At 39.2% G+C, this 13,742-nt stretch overlaps 1 protein-coding gene and 1 pseudogene across 1 annotated transcript; both read right to left on the bottom strand.

Annotated features, from left to right (window-relative positions):
• Positions 1-4,054: 4,054 nt before the first annotated feature.
• LOC142161794 (ABC transporter G family member STR2-like) lies at positions 4,055-8,613 on the bottom strand (annotated as a pseudogene).
• A 506-nt stretch (positions 8,614-9,119) lies between these two features.
• LOC107798230 (15-cis-zeta-carotene isomerase, chloroplastic) lies at positions 9,120-13,355 on the bottom strand. The gene is made up of 4 exons (XM_016621202.2): positions 12,788-13,355; positions 10,872-11,018; positions 10,536-10,745; positions 9,120-9,803 (listed from the first exon to the last, which is right to left on the bottom strand). Exons 1-4 carry the CDS (start codon positions 13,199-13,201, stop codon positions 9,468-9,470), a joined length of 1,107 nt encoding a protein of 368 aa, XP_016476688.2. The 5' UTR covers positions 13,202-13,355; the 3' UTR covers positions 9,120-9,467.
• Between the last annotated feature and the right edge of the window lie 387 nt (positions 13,356-13,742).

The following is a 13,742-nucleotide window of genomic DNA, read 5'->3' as shown; positions in this document are numbered from 1 at the left end:
GTGAAGTAACTTCCTTGTATTGAACTTGAGATATGAACTTGATATATTTGAGGGTAACGCTCCCCAGTATTCGAGGTCGATTGTAAAGAGGCCTCAGATACTGTTGAATTGTTCTAAGCTAGCGCGATCAATGGTTGCCTCATTAAAAACCTTACCGAATTACCTATTTGGGATAAAACCGGTCTAAGGGAAAAAGAGTGCAACGCGTGCTTTCAGACCTAAGGCTTCGTGTTGAATAATCCATCCTTGTTCCTGATCGAACCCCTACGAGGGTTAGTTTCGAAATATAAATGAACATGGGAGGGTCGTACCTTAGCAGTAGTATCGTTTTAGGTGCGACACGTTCCAATTGCTTGGTAGTTGTTTGCCGTTTATAATACCGAGCTTGTAGGATCCTTTACCAACGTTTTGAGTACCCGATACGGCCCCTCCCAGTTTAGACCCAGTTTTCCTTCATTCGGATTTCGGGTGCTGAGGGTGACTTTCCTTAGCACTAAGTCCCCGATTTTAAAATGGCAAAGATTGGTTCTTCAATTATAGTATCTTTCGATCCGCTGCTTTTGGGCGGCCAATTGGACGAGAGCGGCTTCTCGTTTTTCGTCTAATAATTCGAGGCTAGTATTCATAGCCTCGTGATTTGACTCTTCTGTTGTATATCGAAACCTGGCACTGGGTTCCCCGACTTCAACTGGAATCAAGGCTTCAGAGCCATATACTAAGGAGAACGGGGTTGCCCCCATACTGGGTTTTGATGTTGTTCGATATGCCCAAAGAACTTCGGGTAGAATTTCTCTCCATTTTCTCTTAGCGTCGTTCAACCTTTTCTTTAGGTTTTGAATGATGGTATTGTTCGTCGATTCGGCTTGTCCGTTCCCACTAGGGTGATATGGTGTTGATAATATCCTTTTTATTTTGTGGTCTTCGAGGAATTTCGTCACTTTGCTGCCGATAAATTGTTTCCCATTGTCGCACACTATTTCGGCGGGTATCCCAAATCGACACACGATATGATCCCAGATGTAGTCTATAACCTCTTTCTCTCTTACTTTCTCGAATGCCTGTGTTTCAACCCATTTAGAGAAATAGTCAGTCATAAATAAAATGAACTTAGCTTTACCTGGGGCCGATGGCATAGGGCCGACGATATCCATTCCCCATTTCATGAACGGCCATGGGGATAGGACTGAGTGAAGTTGCTCTCCGGGCTGATGGATCGTTGGTGCAAACCTTTGATATTTATCACATTTTTGAACAAACTCTTTTGCATCTTTGTCTATATCGATCCAATAATATCCTGCTCTGATTATTTTTCGGACAAATGAATCAACACCAGAATGATTTTCACAAGTGCCTTCGTGAATCTCACGTAGGATGTAGTCAGTGTCTCCTGGTCCTAAATATACTGCCAATGGTCCATCGAATGTCTTTCGGTATAATGTTCCATTTGCGGTCAATATGAATCGAGCAGCTTTGGTTTGTAGGGTTCTCGAATTTTTAGGGTCCGATGGGAGCTTTCCGTTCTTCAAGTATTCAATATATTTATTCCTCTAATCCCAGGTTAAGCTCGTAAAATTTATCTCGGCATGACCTTCCTCGATCACGGATTTCGAGAGTTGAATGACAGTCCCCGAGCTTATCTTGTCTTCCTCGACCGACGACCCCAAATTTGCAAGTGCATCGGCCTCATTGTTTGTTCTCGAGGTACATGCTGTAAAGTCCATTCTTTGAAACTGTGCAAAGTTACGTGCAGTTTATCCAAATACCTTTGCATTCTATCCTCTCGAACTTCGAAGGTTTTGTTTACTTGGTTTACTACTAATAAAAAGTCACACTTGGCTTCAATGACTTCTGCTCCCAAGCTTTTGGCTAGTTTGAGACCTGTAATCATGGCCTCGTACTCGGCCTCATTGTTAGTCAACCTAGAAGTTTTGATAGATTGCCTAATAGTACTACCCATGGGCTGCTTTAAAATGATGCCTAGCCCAGACCCTTTCACATTCGAAGCACCATCTGTGAAGAGGTCCATACCCCCGATGATGTACCCGATTTTAACAAGAGTTCCTTTTCCACTTCGGGTACGAGGGTTGGTGCGAAATTGGCTACGAAGTTCGCTAAAATTTAAGACTTGACGGCCGTCCGGGATTGATATTCGATATTGTACCCACTGAGTTCGATGGCCCATTTGGCCAATCGGCCCAATAGTTCGGGCTTGTGAAAAATATTCTGAAGTGGGTAAGTGGTTAACACACATATGGAGTGACATTGAAAGCATAGTCTTAACTTTCTAGAGGAGCTTATCAGTGCAAGTGCCAATTTCTCTAAGTGCGAATACCTAGTTTCTGCTTCCCCTAAGGTTCGACTTATTTAATAAACGGAAAATTACGTACCTTGCTCTTCTCGAACTAGGACACCACTTACCGCTATTTCCGATACTGTCAAGTACAAGTAAAGTTTATCATCTGCCTTCGGAGTGTGAAGCAGTGGTGGGCTCAATAGGTATCACTTCAATTTTTCCAATGCCTGTTGGCATTCCGGGGTCCATGCAAAATTGTTCTTCTTTTTGAGTAGAGAGAAAAATTAGTGGCTTCGATCCGACGACCTCGAGATAAATCGGCCTAATGCAGTTATCCATCCGGTTAGCTTCTGTACGGCTTTTATACTGTCCACGACGGTGATGTCTTCGATGGCCTTGATTTTATTGGGGTTGATCTCGATCCCCCGACTCGATACCATAAAGCCAAGAAATTTGCCCGAACCGACCCCGAAAGCACATTTCTCGGGGTTGAGTTTCATGTTGTATTTCCTTAAAATCTCGAACGTTTCCTACAAATGAATCAAATGGTCCTCTACTCGCAGGGACTTAACTAGCATGTCGTCAATATAAACTTTCATTGATTTACCTATTTATTCTTCGAACATTTTATTTACTAGACGTTGATAAGTAGCTCCTACATTTTTTAGCCCGAAGGGCATTACATTATAACAATAGGTTCCATACTTGGTGATAAATGAAGTCTTTTATCGGCCCTCCGGGTTCATTTGGATTTGATTGTAACCGGAATAGGCATCGAGAAAAGTAAGGATCTCGTGGTCGGCTGTGGCATCGATCATGCGATCAAGGTTAGGTAGTGGAAAAGAATCTTTGGGGCACGCCTTGTTTAAATCCTTATAATCTACACACATTTTAAGTTTGTTCCCTTTTTTAGGAACTACGACTACATTGGCTAACCATTCGGGATATTTCACCTCCCGAATGGAGCCTATTTGGAGAAGTTTAGTTACCTCATCCTTTATGAATGTGTGCTTTATCTCGGACTAGGGTCTCCTCTTTTGCTTCACCGGTTTGAACCCGGAGTCCAGACTCAGCCGATGCGTCGTTATCTCCGGTGGGATCCTTGTCATGTCTAAATGGAACCAAGCAAAACAATCTATGTTATCAATAAGGAATTGAATAAGCCTCTTCCTGAGTTCGGGGGTTAATCTTGTTCCCAGGAATACCTTTCGCTCGGGCCGGTACTCGATCAATATAACATGTTCCAGCTCTTTGACCGTTGATTTGGTGGCATCGGAATCTTCGGGAACAATAAAAGTTCGAGGGGTCAGAAAGTCCTCCTCTTCTTCTTCTATCTCTTGCTTTCCCGATTCGGTCGAGGCTGATGGCTGTGATTGCTATTTGACTTCCTCTTTTCCTTTGATGCTCGACCTTTCTGAGGTTGATAGTGTCGATATAAGTGTTACCTCATCGACCGCAAATATTTCCTTTGCAGCTTGCTGCTCCCTGTATACTATTTTTACACCGTCTGATGTCGGAAAGTTTATCACTTGGTGGAGGGTCGAATTGACTGCCCTCATATTGTGGATCCAAGGTCTTCCGAGCGGGCATTGTATCTCATGTCACCCTCGATTACGTGGAATTTGGTATCTTGAATCGTTCCAGCCACGTTCACCGGTAGAATAATCTCCCCTTTAGTTATTTCACTGGTCATATTGAAGCCGTTTAAAATTCGAGTTGCGGGTATGATTTGATTCTGTAGGCCGAGATGTTCCACGGCCCTCAATCGGATATTATTCGCCGAACTACCTGGATCCATTAAAACACGCTTAACTTGAACTTTACTTAATAAGATAGAAATTACCAGAGCGTCGTTGTGGGGCTGAGAAATGCCTTCTGCTTCTTCATTTTTGAATGACAAAGTGCCTTCGGGCACATAGTCTCGAGTTCGTTTTTCCCTAGTGGTTGATACCTTAGTATGTTTGAACATGGGTCCCTGTGGAATGTCGATCCCACCGACGATCATATGAATGACATGTTGGGGTTCCTCATGTTCATTTTTCCTTTTGGGAGAACTTTCTCTGAAATGATTCTTGGCTCGATCGCTGAGGAACTCTCGAAGGTGGCCCTCGTTGAATAGACGAGCTACCTCTTCCCTTAATTGTCTGCAATCCTCGGTCTTGTGACCATGCGTGCCATGAAACCTGCATATCAAATTTGGGTTTCTTTGGGAAGGATCGGTCTGTATGGGTCTGGGCCACCTAGTATCTTTGATCCTTCTGGTTGCCGATACAATGCCCGATGCATCGATGCTAAAGTTATATTCCGATAACCGAGGTGCCTCTGTGGGATCGACATACTTGTCAAAACTACTTTTGCTCATAAGTCCCCGAGAACTCTGTCCTTGATCACTTCTTCGATTGTTCTGGGCGGAATTGCATCTTGAACCATTGTTCCTTCGATCTGCGGTATATGGTTGATATCGATCTCTGTTCGACCTTCGCTCCCTATCGATGTCCTTCTGGTTCTTAACTATCGACCTGTTTGGATGTACTGAACCGGAGGGGGCTCTTAGTTGATCGTCCTCGACCCTGATCTTCGACTGATATCGATTGTACACATCTGCCCAGATCACGGCCGGATACTCGATCAAACTTTGTTTCAACTGACGTGATGCGATCGAACTCCGCTCGTTCAACCCTTGGGTGAAAGCTTGAACGGCCCAATCATTTGTGACCGGTGGCAATTCCATGCGTTCTATTTGAAATCGGGACAAGAACTCCCTCAGCATTTCATTATCCCTTTGTCTTACCTTAAAAAGGTCCGATTTTCTCGTTGCGACCTTTATGGCCCCTGCGTGTGCCTTTATAAAAGAATCTGCTAACATGGCGAATGAGTCGATAAAATTTGGAGAGACCCTTTCGAAGGAATTCAAATTCCCTGAGTGATTTCAAGATTCCATTGCCAGTTACATTCCTTCCAAAAGGGTCAATTCCAAAAGTTAGTGATGTCTGAAACTGATTCATAAGTAGCCCTTCATATGAATAACTCATAGTTGAAATATAATTCATCCATTTCCAATATGATGGCATGTCATGGCTATTTAAAAAATAGCCACAAAACAAGAAGAACAAAGCAGTAAAAGCAATGACAGCAGCATATCCTAATATGTAATTTGGTACCACTGAACTCACAAACACAACAAAAGAGTTTGTGGACAGAAGGGACATGTAAAGAACAATCAAGAAGCATATAAATGGTCCGCGAAGCGATAGTGCAAACCAAACAATGAGTGCATAAACTACAGCCTGAACAGCCAAGAAAGGAAGGTAAGTAACTAGACCTGCAATAGTGTAAGAAGAGGCTCTATACTTGTTGTGAGATGTCTCGCGGACGAAGATGAAACGTTCTTGAATGAAAGCCGGGACAGCATCATTAGACGAAAAGAAAAACAGACAAACTGTGAAGATGAAGAAACTAAGGCGATTCGTTATCCCCTGTAGGTTTTCTTTTGGATGCATAAACATAGTTGCCATCATAATTCTCATGACTAGTTCAGAGGTACGTCAGATGTTTATAAAGTTTCTTCTCATGAGAATCCATGTCTCTGATAAGAATGAATTTGCAAATTTGGGGCCTAGATATTGGTATGAATTGGTGTTGGCTGCAGCATATGGAGTCAAAAAATCATTTACATTGAGAGTGCATTCACTACTTTGAGTGTGAGGGGTTGTAGTACTTAGATAATTTTCACTAGTATAGGCATAGTCACCTGGAGATGAACTGCACAAAAAAACACAAATATTATATGGCAGTTAGTCAGATAATACTACAAAGCATGTTTTATTAGACGACTAAAATGATCGCTAGCTTCCAAATCTTGTGTTACGAAAATAGACCTCTCGCCTAACTCAACATCAAAACTTAGCTCATGATGTGAAAATTGCGTAATATCATATAAAGAGACAACAACTCATTCTCTCAACTAATGTGAGACACTTTAACACCCCCAACACGCCCAAGGCTGGATCAGATATAGCTTTAAAGCAATTAGGAAGATCGGTCTCCCTAGGTGCAAGTTAAACATCTAGATGAGTGAAAATAGGCATTAAAGAGGCATGTTTATTACACGACTAAAATGATCACTAGTGTTCAAATCCTGTGTTAAGAAAATAGACTTCGCGCCTAACTCAACCTCTAAAGGTAGCTCATAAGGTGAAAATTGTCCAATACAATATAAAGAGACAACATCTCATTCCCCCAACTAATATGAGACATTCTAACACCCTTTGCACGCACAACGCTGGACATTTGGAGAGGGGAACACATAAAATAGGGGGATGGGGTCTAACATCGGGTAAACCAAGAACAAGGATGGGTTCGACTTTGATACCATATTAAGAAAATGAACCTTGAATCTAGCTCAACCTCAAAAGTTTGCTCATAAAATGAAGATTGTCCGAGACCATATACGGAGACAACAATCAGTTTTCTCAGCCAATATAGGACACTCTAACATACTGATCTAGGAATTAGAACAACTCATGCGTTGACATAAAAGAATATTTTACCTTATCGGATTTGGATTTCTATGATCAGTGCGGTGTCTAGCAGGTGAAAATCCTAGTGTTTGAAGAACTCCACTGTGGCTAGCACTCCAAGACTTAGATGAATTCCAGGGACTTCTTAGACTATGATCAAAATCTTGATCCTTTTTTGCATTTGTTTGCAAATGATTAAGGCGTTTGTTAGACCTGTGTGACGATGCTGGTAATGAAGGGACAATTGACATCTCATGTTCGCCTAATGGTGGAGGTTTCATTCCAGTAAGAGCAAATGCAGCTAATGCCTCAACTCCAAGTTCAGACTGATCATATTCTTGAATCACATCAATCAAATACTCTATTGAACTTTCACCCTTTGGTACTTTTCTCCCCATTCTACCAAGATGTATAGCAGCGTCTTTTGGTGATCCTTGATACATGAGCTGTCCGCGAGCCAGAATAATGAGATGGTCAAGAATCAACTGGATTCGAGATGATGGTTGATGAATGGTTAGGATCACCGTGCTACCAGCTCGCGCAATGGCATGAACTTTGTCAATCACACTATGAGCACTAGTTGAATCAAGACCTGAAGTTGGCTCATCCAAAAATAACAATGAAGGTCCATGTATTATGTCCACCCCTATTGACACCCTACGACGTTCACCACCAGATACCCCTCGTGTCCCTTCATCACCTATATAAGTATTCCTAGCCGACTACCATAAAATAAACAACAAATGGTCAGGGGCCGGAGCTTGAAGCCCAAATACAGGTTCGGCTGAACCCAGTAACTACTGCTCAAACAGTACATTTGTGTACATTTAAGAAGTTCTTTAAATATGTACAAATATTAAATTTAGAACCTAGTTATTAGCACTTGAAGTCGTTATTCTAAAATCAAGAACTCATAAAGCTGAAATCCTGGCTCCGCCTCTCTAAATAGTTACTATATATAGTAATCTAGTGTATAAAAACTATATGACAGTTATTGAGTGACTTACAGGTAAACCAAGTTGCTCAATTAGCTTCTCAACGCGCTGTCTTTTATCAGTCATTGAAATTGGCCCAAGCCTAAAATCAGCAGCAAACAACAATGTCTCATAGACAGTAAGCATAGGAAAGAGTCTATCATCTTGCATAATATAAGCAGAAGTTCTCTTAATAAAACTTGGTGTCATATCTATTCCATCAACAGAAACTCTACCCCTTAGACTTAAAATTCTACCAGCTAAACCATCTAAGAATGTTGATTTTCCAGTACCACTTGGACCCATAACTGCAGTTACACAACCTTTTGGTGCATAGCCAGTTATTTGGTGTAATAAGTCAACTTCTTGATTTAGCCATTTTCCATCAGTATCTTTTATCTTCTTTGTCAAAGTGTATGTAAGGTTTGAGAATTCTAACCCACCTGTGAAATTTACTGGTTTCATCCCTATATCGATCTTTGTATCGACTCGATGATGACCATTGACATGCCTCATAACTTTGGACAATTATAAAATCTTGTGTTCTTTTTTGCTATAACATTATTTTGTTCATTTTTTCTGCTTAATATAGAATGTTTTTGCATATTTGAAGGAAAATATAAGGGTGAGAAAAGGGTTCCAATATTATAGCTGTGTAGGCTAGTGAGAGGAGGCAATTACAAAGTTGAAAGAAGCCTTTTCCAACGTTGAGTAATCCGTTTGAAAGTTGTTTTAATCGAAAAAGAGAACTTGCCTTCTTGTTTGTTTCATTGTCCATTTTCATTCTCTTGCTTGTCTTCTTACCTTTCACATTATAGCCAAAGTCCCCAATAATTCTCCCTGTTTTATCTTCTTTGTTTTATTATTTTTTCGTGTTAACTTTAGCACGTACTTTCTTTTTTCTCTCGGTGTCTGTGCTGGTGTCTGTGCTGATGAGAAGTAACAAATACTCGTAAAATAATCGAGATGTGTGCAAACTAATCTCAACACCATTATAGTCAGTGTCTTCGTGATATTTTAGTGTACTTACCTTTTCCAAACTTTCACACAATAAAAGTTTTCAACTTTTTAATATCTTTCATAGTCTTTGAAGATGAATGAGAGTTTTGACGTAACTGGTAAAATTATTGTCATGTGACCAGGAGATCACGGGTTCGAACCGTGAAAACATCCCCTTGCAGAAATGCAGGGTAAGATTGCATACAATAGACACTTGTGGTTCAGCCCTTCCCGGACCCCGCGCATAGCGAGAGCTTAATGCACCGAGCTGCCCTTTTATAACCGTGTATGACCCTCAAACCAAACGCAGTATTAGATTCTTCCCCTGTCCGATCTATAAAAAGATCAACCATACAATATGGAAATCTTTTATACATAAGTAGTAATATATGTATTGTAATATCCCCATCCTAATCCCTGTATTATATTTTCTCTTATAGTTGCTTAAATTAAAGTCATCAGAAGGACATATACAATAATACACAATACAGAATTTGAAGGAAACCAAAGTTGAAACTTGTATATTTCTAAGAGCACTAAACTGAATCCTTCATATTCCTCTTCTTTCTTTGCTTTCCTACTCCTTCAAGGCTCACTTTAGGCAACCAATATATATCTTGAAATGTACAACTTGGACTCGATATTTCTTGTATGGAAAAGAGTTGTCTGACATCAGAGTTACTACCAGTGCAGCCGATAACTGGCAGCTTGCATAATGGGATGGAGAAAGTAAGCACCTAATGTCAATGCTGTTATTGATACATAAGGCAACCTGAAAAATTCCTTGTAATAATCTTCAGGCAACTTTTGGCGGCCATCAAGAATAGCTGCAAATGGTATGACACTCGTTCTGTTCTTCACGACTTCAAAAGCCTCACCATGTCGTATGGCTAACCTTCGGTCTCCATTCCAGGCACCAAACAGATGATGTCCAATCAAACCTACTGAGGCAGCCACTGCAACTGAGTTCCCGATCCACAACGTGTGAGCTAAGCACCATATCACCTGCCCAACCATCTGATAAGGAGAACATAGGCTTCAATTAGCTATAAAAGAAAGAATAACATTACCTGGCAATGAAGCAGCAAATAAAGACAAAAATGCTTAACATATATGCACAAAAACAATTATAACAATCATGTAAAGGAGACTTGTTTTCTCAAATTTCGAGACTTGAGAATGGTTCCTATTTACTAAAAATCCTCAATTATGGAACAGCTTCATCAATAGGACGGCCTCTTCCCTTTTCTGCATTATCAGAACTGGATTACAATAATCTTGACCTCTTTTCCTGTTAAAGCTCATCATGCGGCAAATCCGTCCTTTTCGTGTAATACTATTCTTTGTGACATGCCTTATTTGACTCCTTTAACAAACCCTTTGACCCGTAGAGTCAATACTTTGATTCACAGAATCAAAAGTAAAATAAAGTTTCGCACGGTAAGATGAGTTTTATACACTTGTATAAACCTAAAGAAACTAGTCCTGACCCCTTCTGAAATTATAAACACAAATCATCATATCTAAACCTCCTTCCTTTGTTTATTACGTCTTTTATATCCTGGAAAATTAAAAATAATACAAGGTACAAAGTGAAGTGATATGAATCCGTAGTTGAAGTTGGTTCAGAAAGACTTTTGAGACTAAAAGGTACAAAATGGTGTTTCAGGACAAGGCACTTTATGGTATCAGATTCACTCGGTATCTTACACAACAGCAAGTCACAATTAAGTGAATGTTGACTAATACCTGTGGATGCCTGGTAATCCTCATAATTCCAGTTTCCCAAAGATGCATCTTGGGCTTGTCAACAGCTGCTACCTCTAGCAAATTGAATGTCGATGGGTATAGGAAGAAGAAGGAAATAAAGTTAGAGAACCAAACTAGTTCATGAAGTCCGGCTATGCTCTGTAATTGCCATAATTGCACTCCATCGTATCGGTGGTTAATGAAATACACCTGTACACCATTATAAGAACCTTTGGTTATGTTAAATTTCCATTTATCAAGCATTGCACAGGAAAATTATAGAAGTTACCAAAAGATTCTAAATTCTCAGTTTCTGCCAGCGGTGTAGAAACTTACAATTGTGCTGACTGCCAATGGCAAAGATATCCCGGCAAACACTACACGAAAGGCACGTTCTCCAATGAGTTCCTCACCTTTGTCTCTAAGACTAGCAAGACCGCTGTGGACTATTGAGAAAATCAAGGTGAGGGAAAGCATTACAATCTGCGGAAACATTTGGATAAACACTCAGCAAACAGAAATTTAATTATGCAAAACGAAAGAATAATATTTATGCTGGTGACCAAGAGAGCCAAAGTGGAAAGCAAGAAAGTTTATGAAGAAAGAAACAATAGCGTAGAAGCTTCAGACAACTGTATGTTTGCCACATGATTCGTCAAGAACTCATATGCATCGCTTCCCTCGTACACAACAAACAACAACAACTACGCCTAAGTCCCATTCTTCATATCATAAGTAACTTAATTCCAATGTGTTACTTAATACCTGTGAAGTATCAGTAGATACACCTCCAACTGTATCACTACCAACCAAAAGAAAAAAAATAAAAGGAAGAAAAAGAAGAAAGAACACTTCTCTCAAGACAGTCAAAAAACTGTCTAACATCCTATGCAAAAATATTATTGTCTTGAAATTTAGTCCTAGACTCGCTAGTAATTAAATTTTTAAAATAAAAATTCTTCGAACTGTAAGAATGACATTTATTCCACTGGTTCCTGATATTTCTTTTTACCGTCTTCTTTTCCACAAATCATGATTGTAAAACATCTTATTTAGGTCTCTAGATAAGTGAGATAATCTTGTACTATAACTTATGTAATAGAGACTAAAACAATGAATTGCTAGTCACATTTTATGACATGATATTTTAGTTAATGCAGACAAAAGAGCAGCAATGGAAAAAGAAAAAGAACGTCAGACAAAACAGTAGTTATTCACCTAACTACCAAAGTTGTGGCCGCAATATGTTAGTGCATATGCCAATTCCAACTGAACTGTCCCAAGCATTAGTCAAGCTCAAATGAGCAATAAATTTGCTACAATTAGCACTTATTAACTCAAACAAGAACCTTAACACCCACCTGAACAGAAAGGTCCTTTTATTTATATGCTAAAGTCAAGTTAGCAGAAATTAAAAATCTTGACCTCTACTTCATTTTCAAACCAAACTTAACAGATAATAGTTAGCAGATGATATTGCACCCAAGCGCATGGGCTAGTAGTCAATGAAACTCGAACAAAGACCTTGTTAGACCAGGGTTTAAATTTTGCAGAGGAAAAAAAAGGAGTTAGGTAATGCCTAACGCCTTGGTGGGTAGAGTTCCTCGATACCTATACTGGTAGGAGGATATAATTACCAGGTAAAGTAGTAAAGGTGCGCGAAAGCTGGCTCGACATCACCATTAAAAAATTGTGCGTATAGAATATAACCAAGCATGACAGAAGCACGTTTATTGAGATTGTCAAAATACCAAATTTGAGTGAAGTGCAACAAGGACTGCAAATGAGGAAGAAGTGGGAACTCCGTCCTCTGTCAGAAAACTACAAAATTTAGGATCACTATCAAGTAAAGTTAAAGTAAAAGAAAATAGAATAATGTAACCCCCTTTAAGTAATTCTCTTTCCATTTAAAGTTTCTTTTTTAAGACAATTTTCCTTTTCCAGTTCTCTTTCACTTTATGTAACAATATTTCCTTATTATACCGTTTCAAAAGAACCACACATTTTAATACCTGAAAACACATTTAACTTTAAACTTTATATTTTACCCTTAACGAAATACATCTATAGCCACACAAATGTGATATAAATTGGAACATATATGAAATGAAGGGAGTAACATGTTAAACACCTAAAACCAAGTAACGAATAACACCAAAAGCAATATCTCACGACCCAATTCAGAAAAAAGAAAGAAAAAAAGAAGAAGATACAAACAGAATCAGACAAAGAAACAAGCAATAAATATCCACCTCATGGCTATCTGAAATGGTGGAAACAGCATCAATGAATGATTTTCCAAAGCCAGTTGAATTATCAATCCAAATAACATTAAGAACATAAAGAACAACACCAAGAATCCCAGTAAAATAAACCCAAGATGAAATCTTTTGTTTGGATAACTGGAATTCAGCTGAATCTTCCCCCACCAAAATTTCATCTTTATCATCAATTTGTGTTCTTCCCACTGAAATAGACCAAATTTCCTTTCTGGGTTTGTAAGGAAATGGAAAATGGGAGTTGAAAAATGGTTTCTTGATGTATTTGATGGTGGGGTGATATGCTAATATGGCTGAGGTTTGTTTGGGAGTTGGGATTTTATGGTGTTTTGATGATAAAGGAGGGAAAGGAAAAAGAGGATGTGAGAGGAAAATTGAAGTGGCCATTTTTGCAAAGATTAATTGAGTTTCAGTGTGTGTGTGTGTGTGTGTGTGTGTGTTGAGTTTGGGATTTATGCAAAGGGGAGAGAGGTATCTTAAAGGAGATGTGCTCTTTGGTGTATTTTGGACAGTTAGTGGAGGGAAGTGGGTGATGAGACATTAGTTGTAGCTTTTTATGTTAATTTTTGATTGTTTGGTTTGGGTCGGCAAAAACCTATGTCTACCTATAAAAAGATACCTTCCTTAGTAAAATCCGTGTATTTAAGTGATTTTATTTATAACGTTGTTCGATTCAACTTGTTGTAATTATTTTCATTAAAATTTAGACAAATAGAAACAAATTACTTTGATGTATTTTTTTTTTATCCTTCCTAAAATTTGAATCATAGTATTCTAAAGCCTTTCTCTACTTTATTAACCACTAGGCCGTGTGAATGCACGTAACTAATTTGAACTTGCCTCGAGTTAACGTTCGTAACATACACACAAAAGACTTAGCATATTTGGCCAAACTTCTAAAATAACTTATTTTGGAAAGTATTTTTTT

This window comes from Nicotiana tabacum, chromosome 15 (genome assembly GCF_000715075.1).
Source record: "Nicotiana tabacum cultivar K326 chromosome 15, ASM71507v2, whole genome shotgun sequence".
Lineage (NCBI taxonomy): Eukaryota > Viridiplantae > Streptophyta > Magnoliopsida > Solanales > Solanaceae > Nicotiana > Nicotiana tabacum.
Note: the sequence above shows the minus strand (reverse complement) of the source record. Positions and strands in the feature narration are given on the sequence as shown.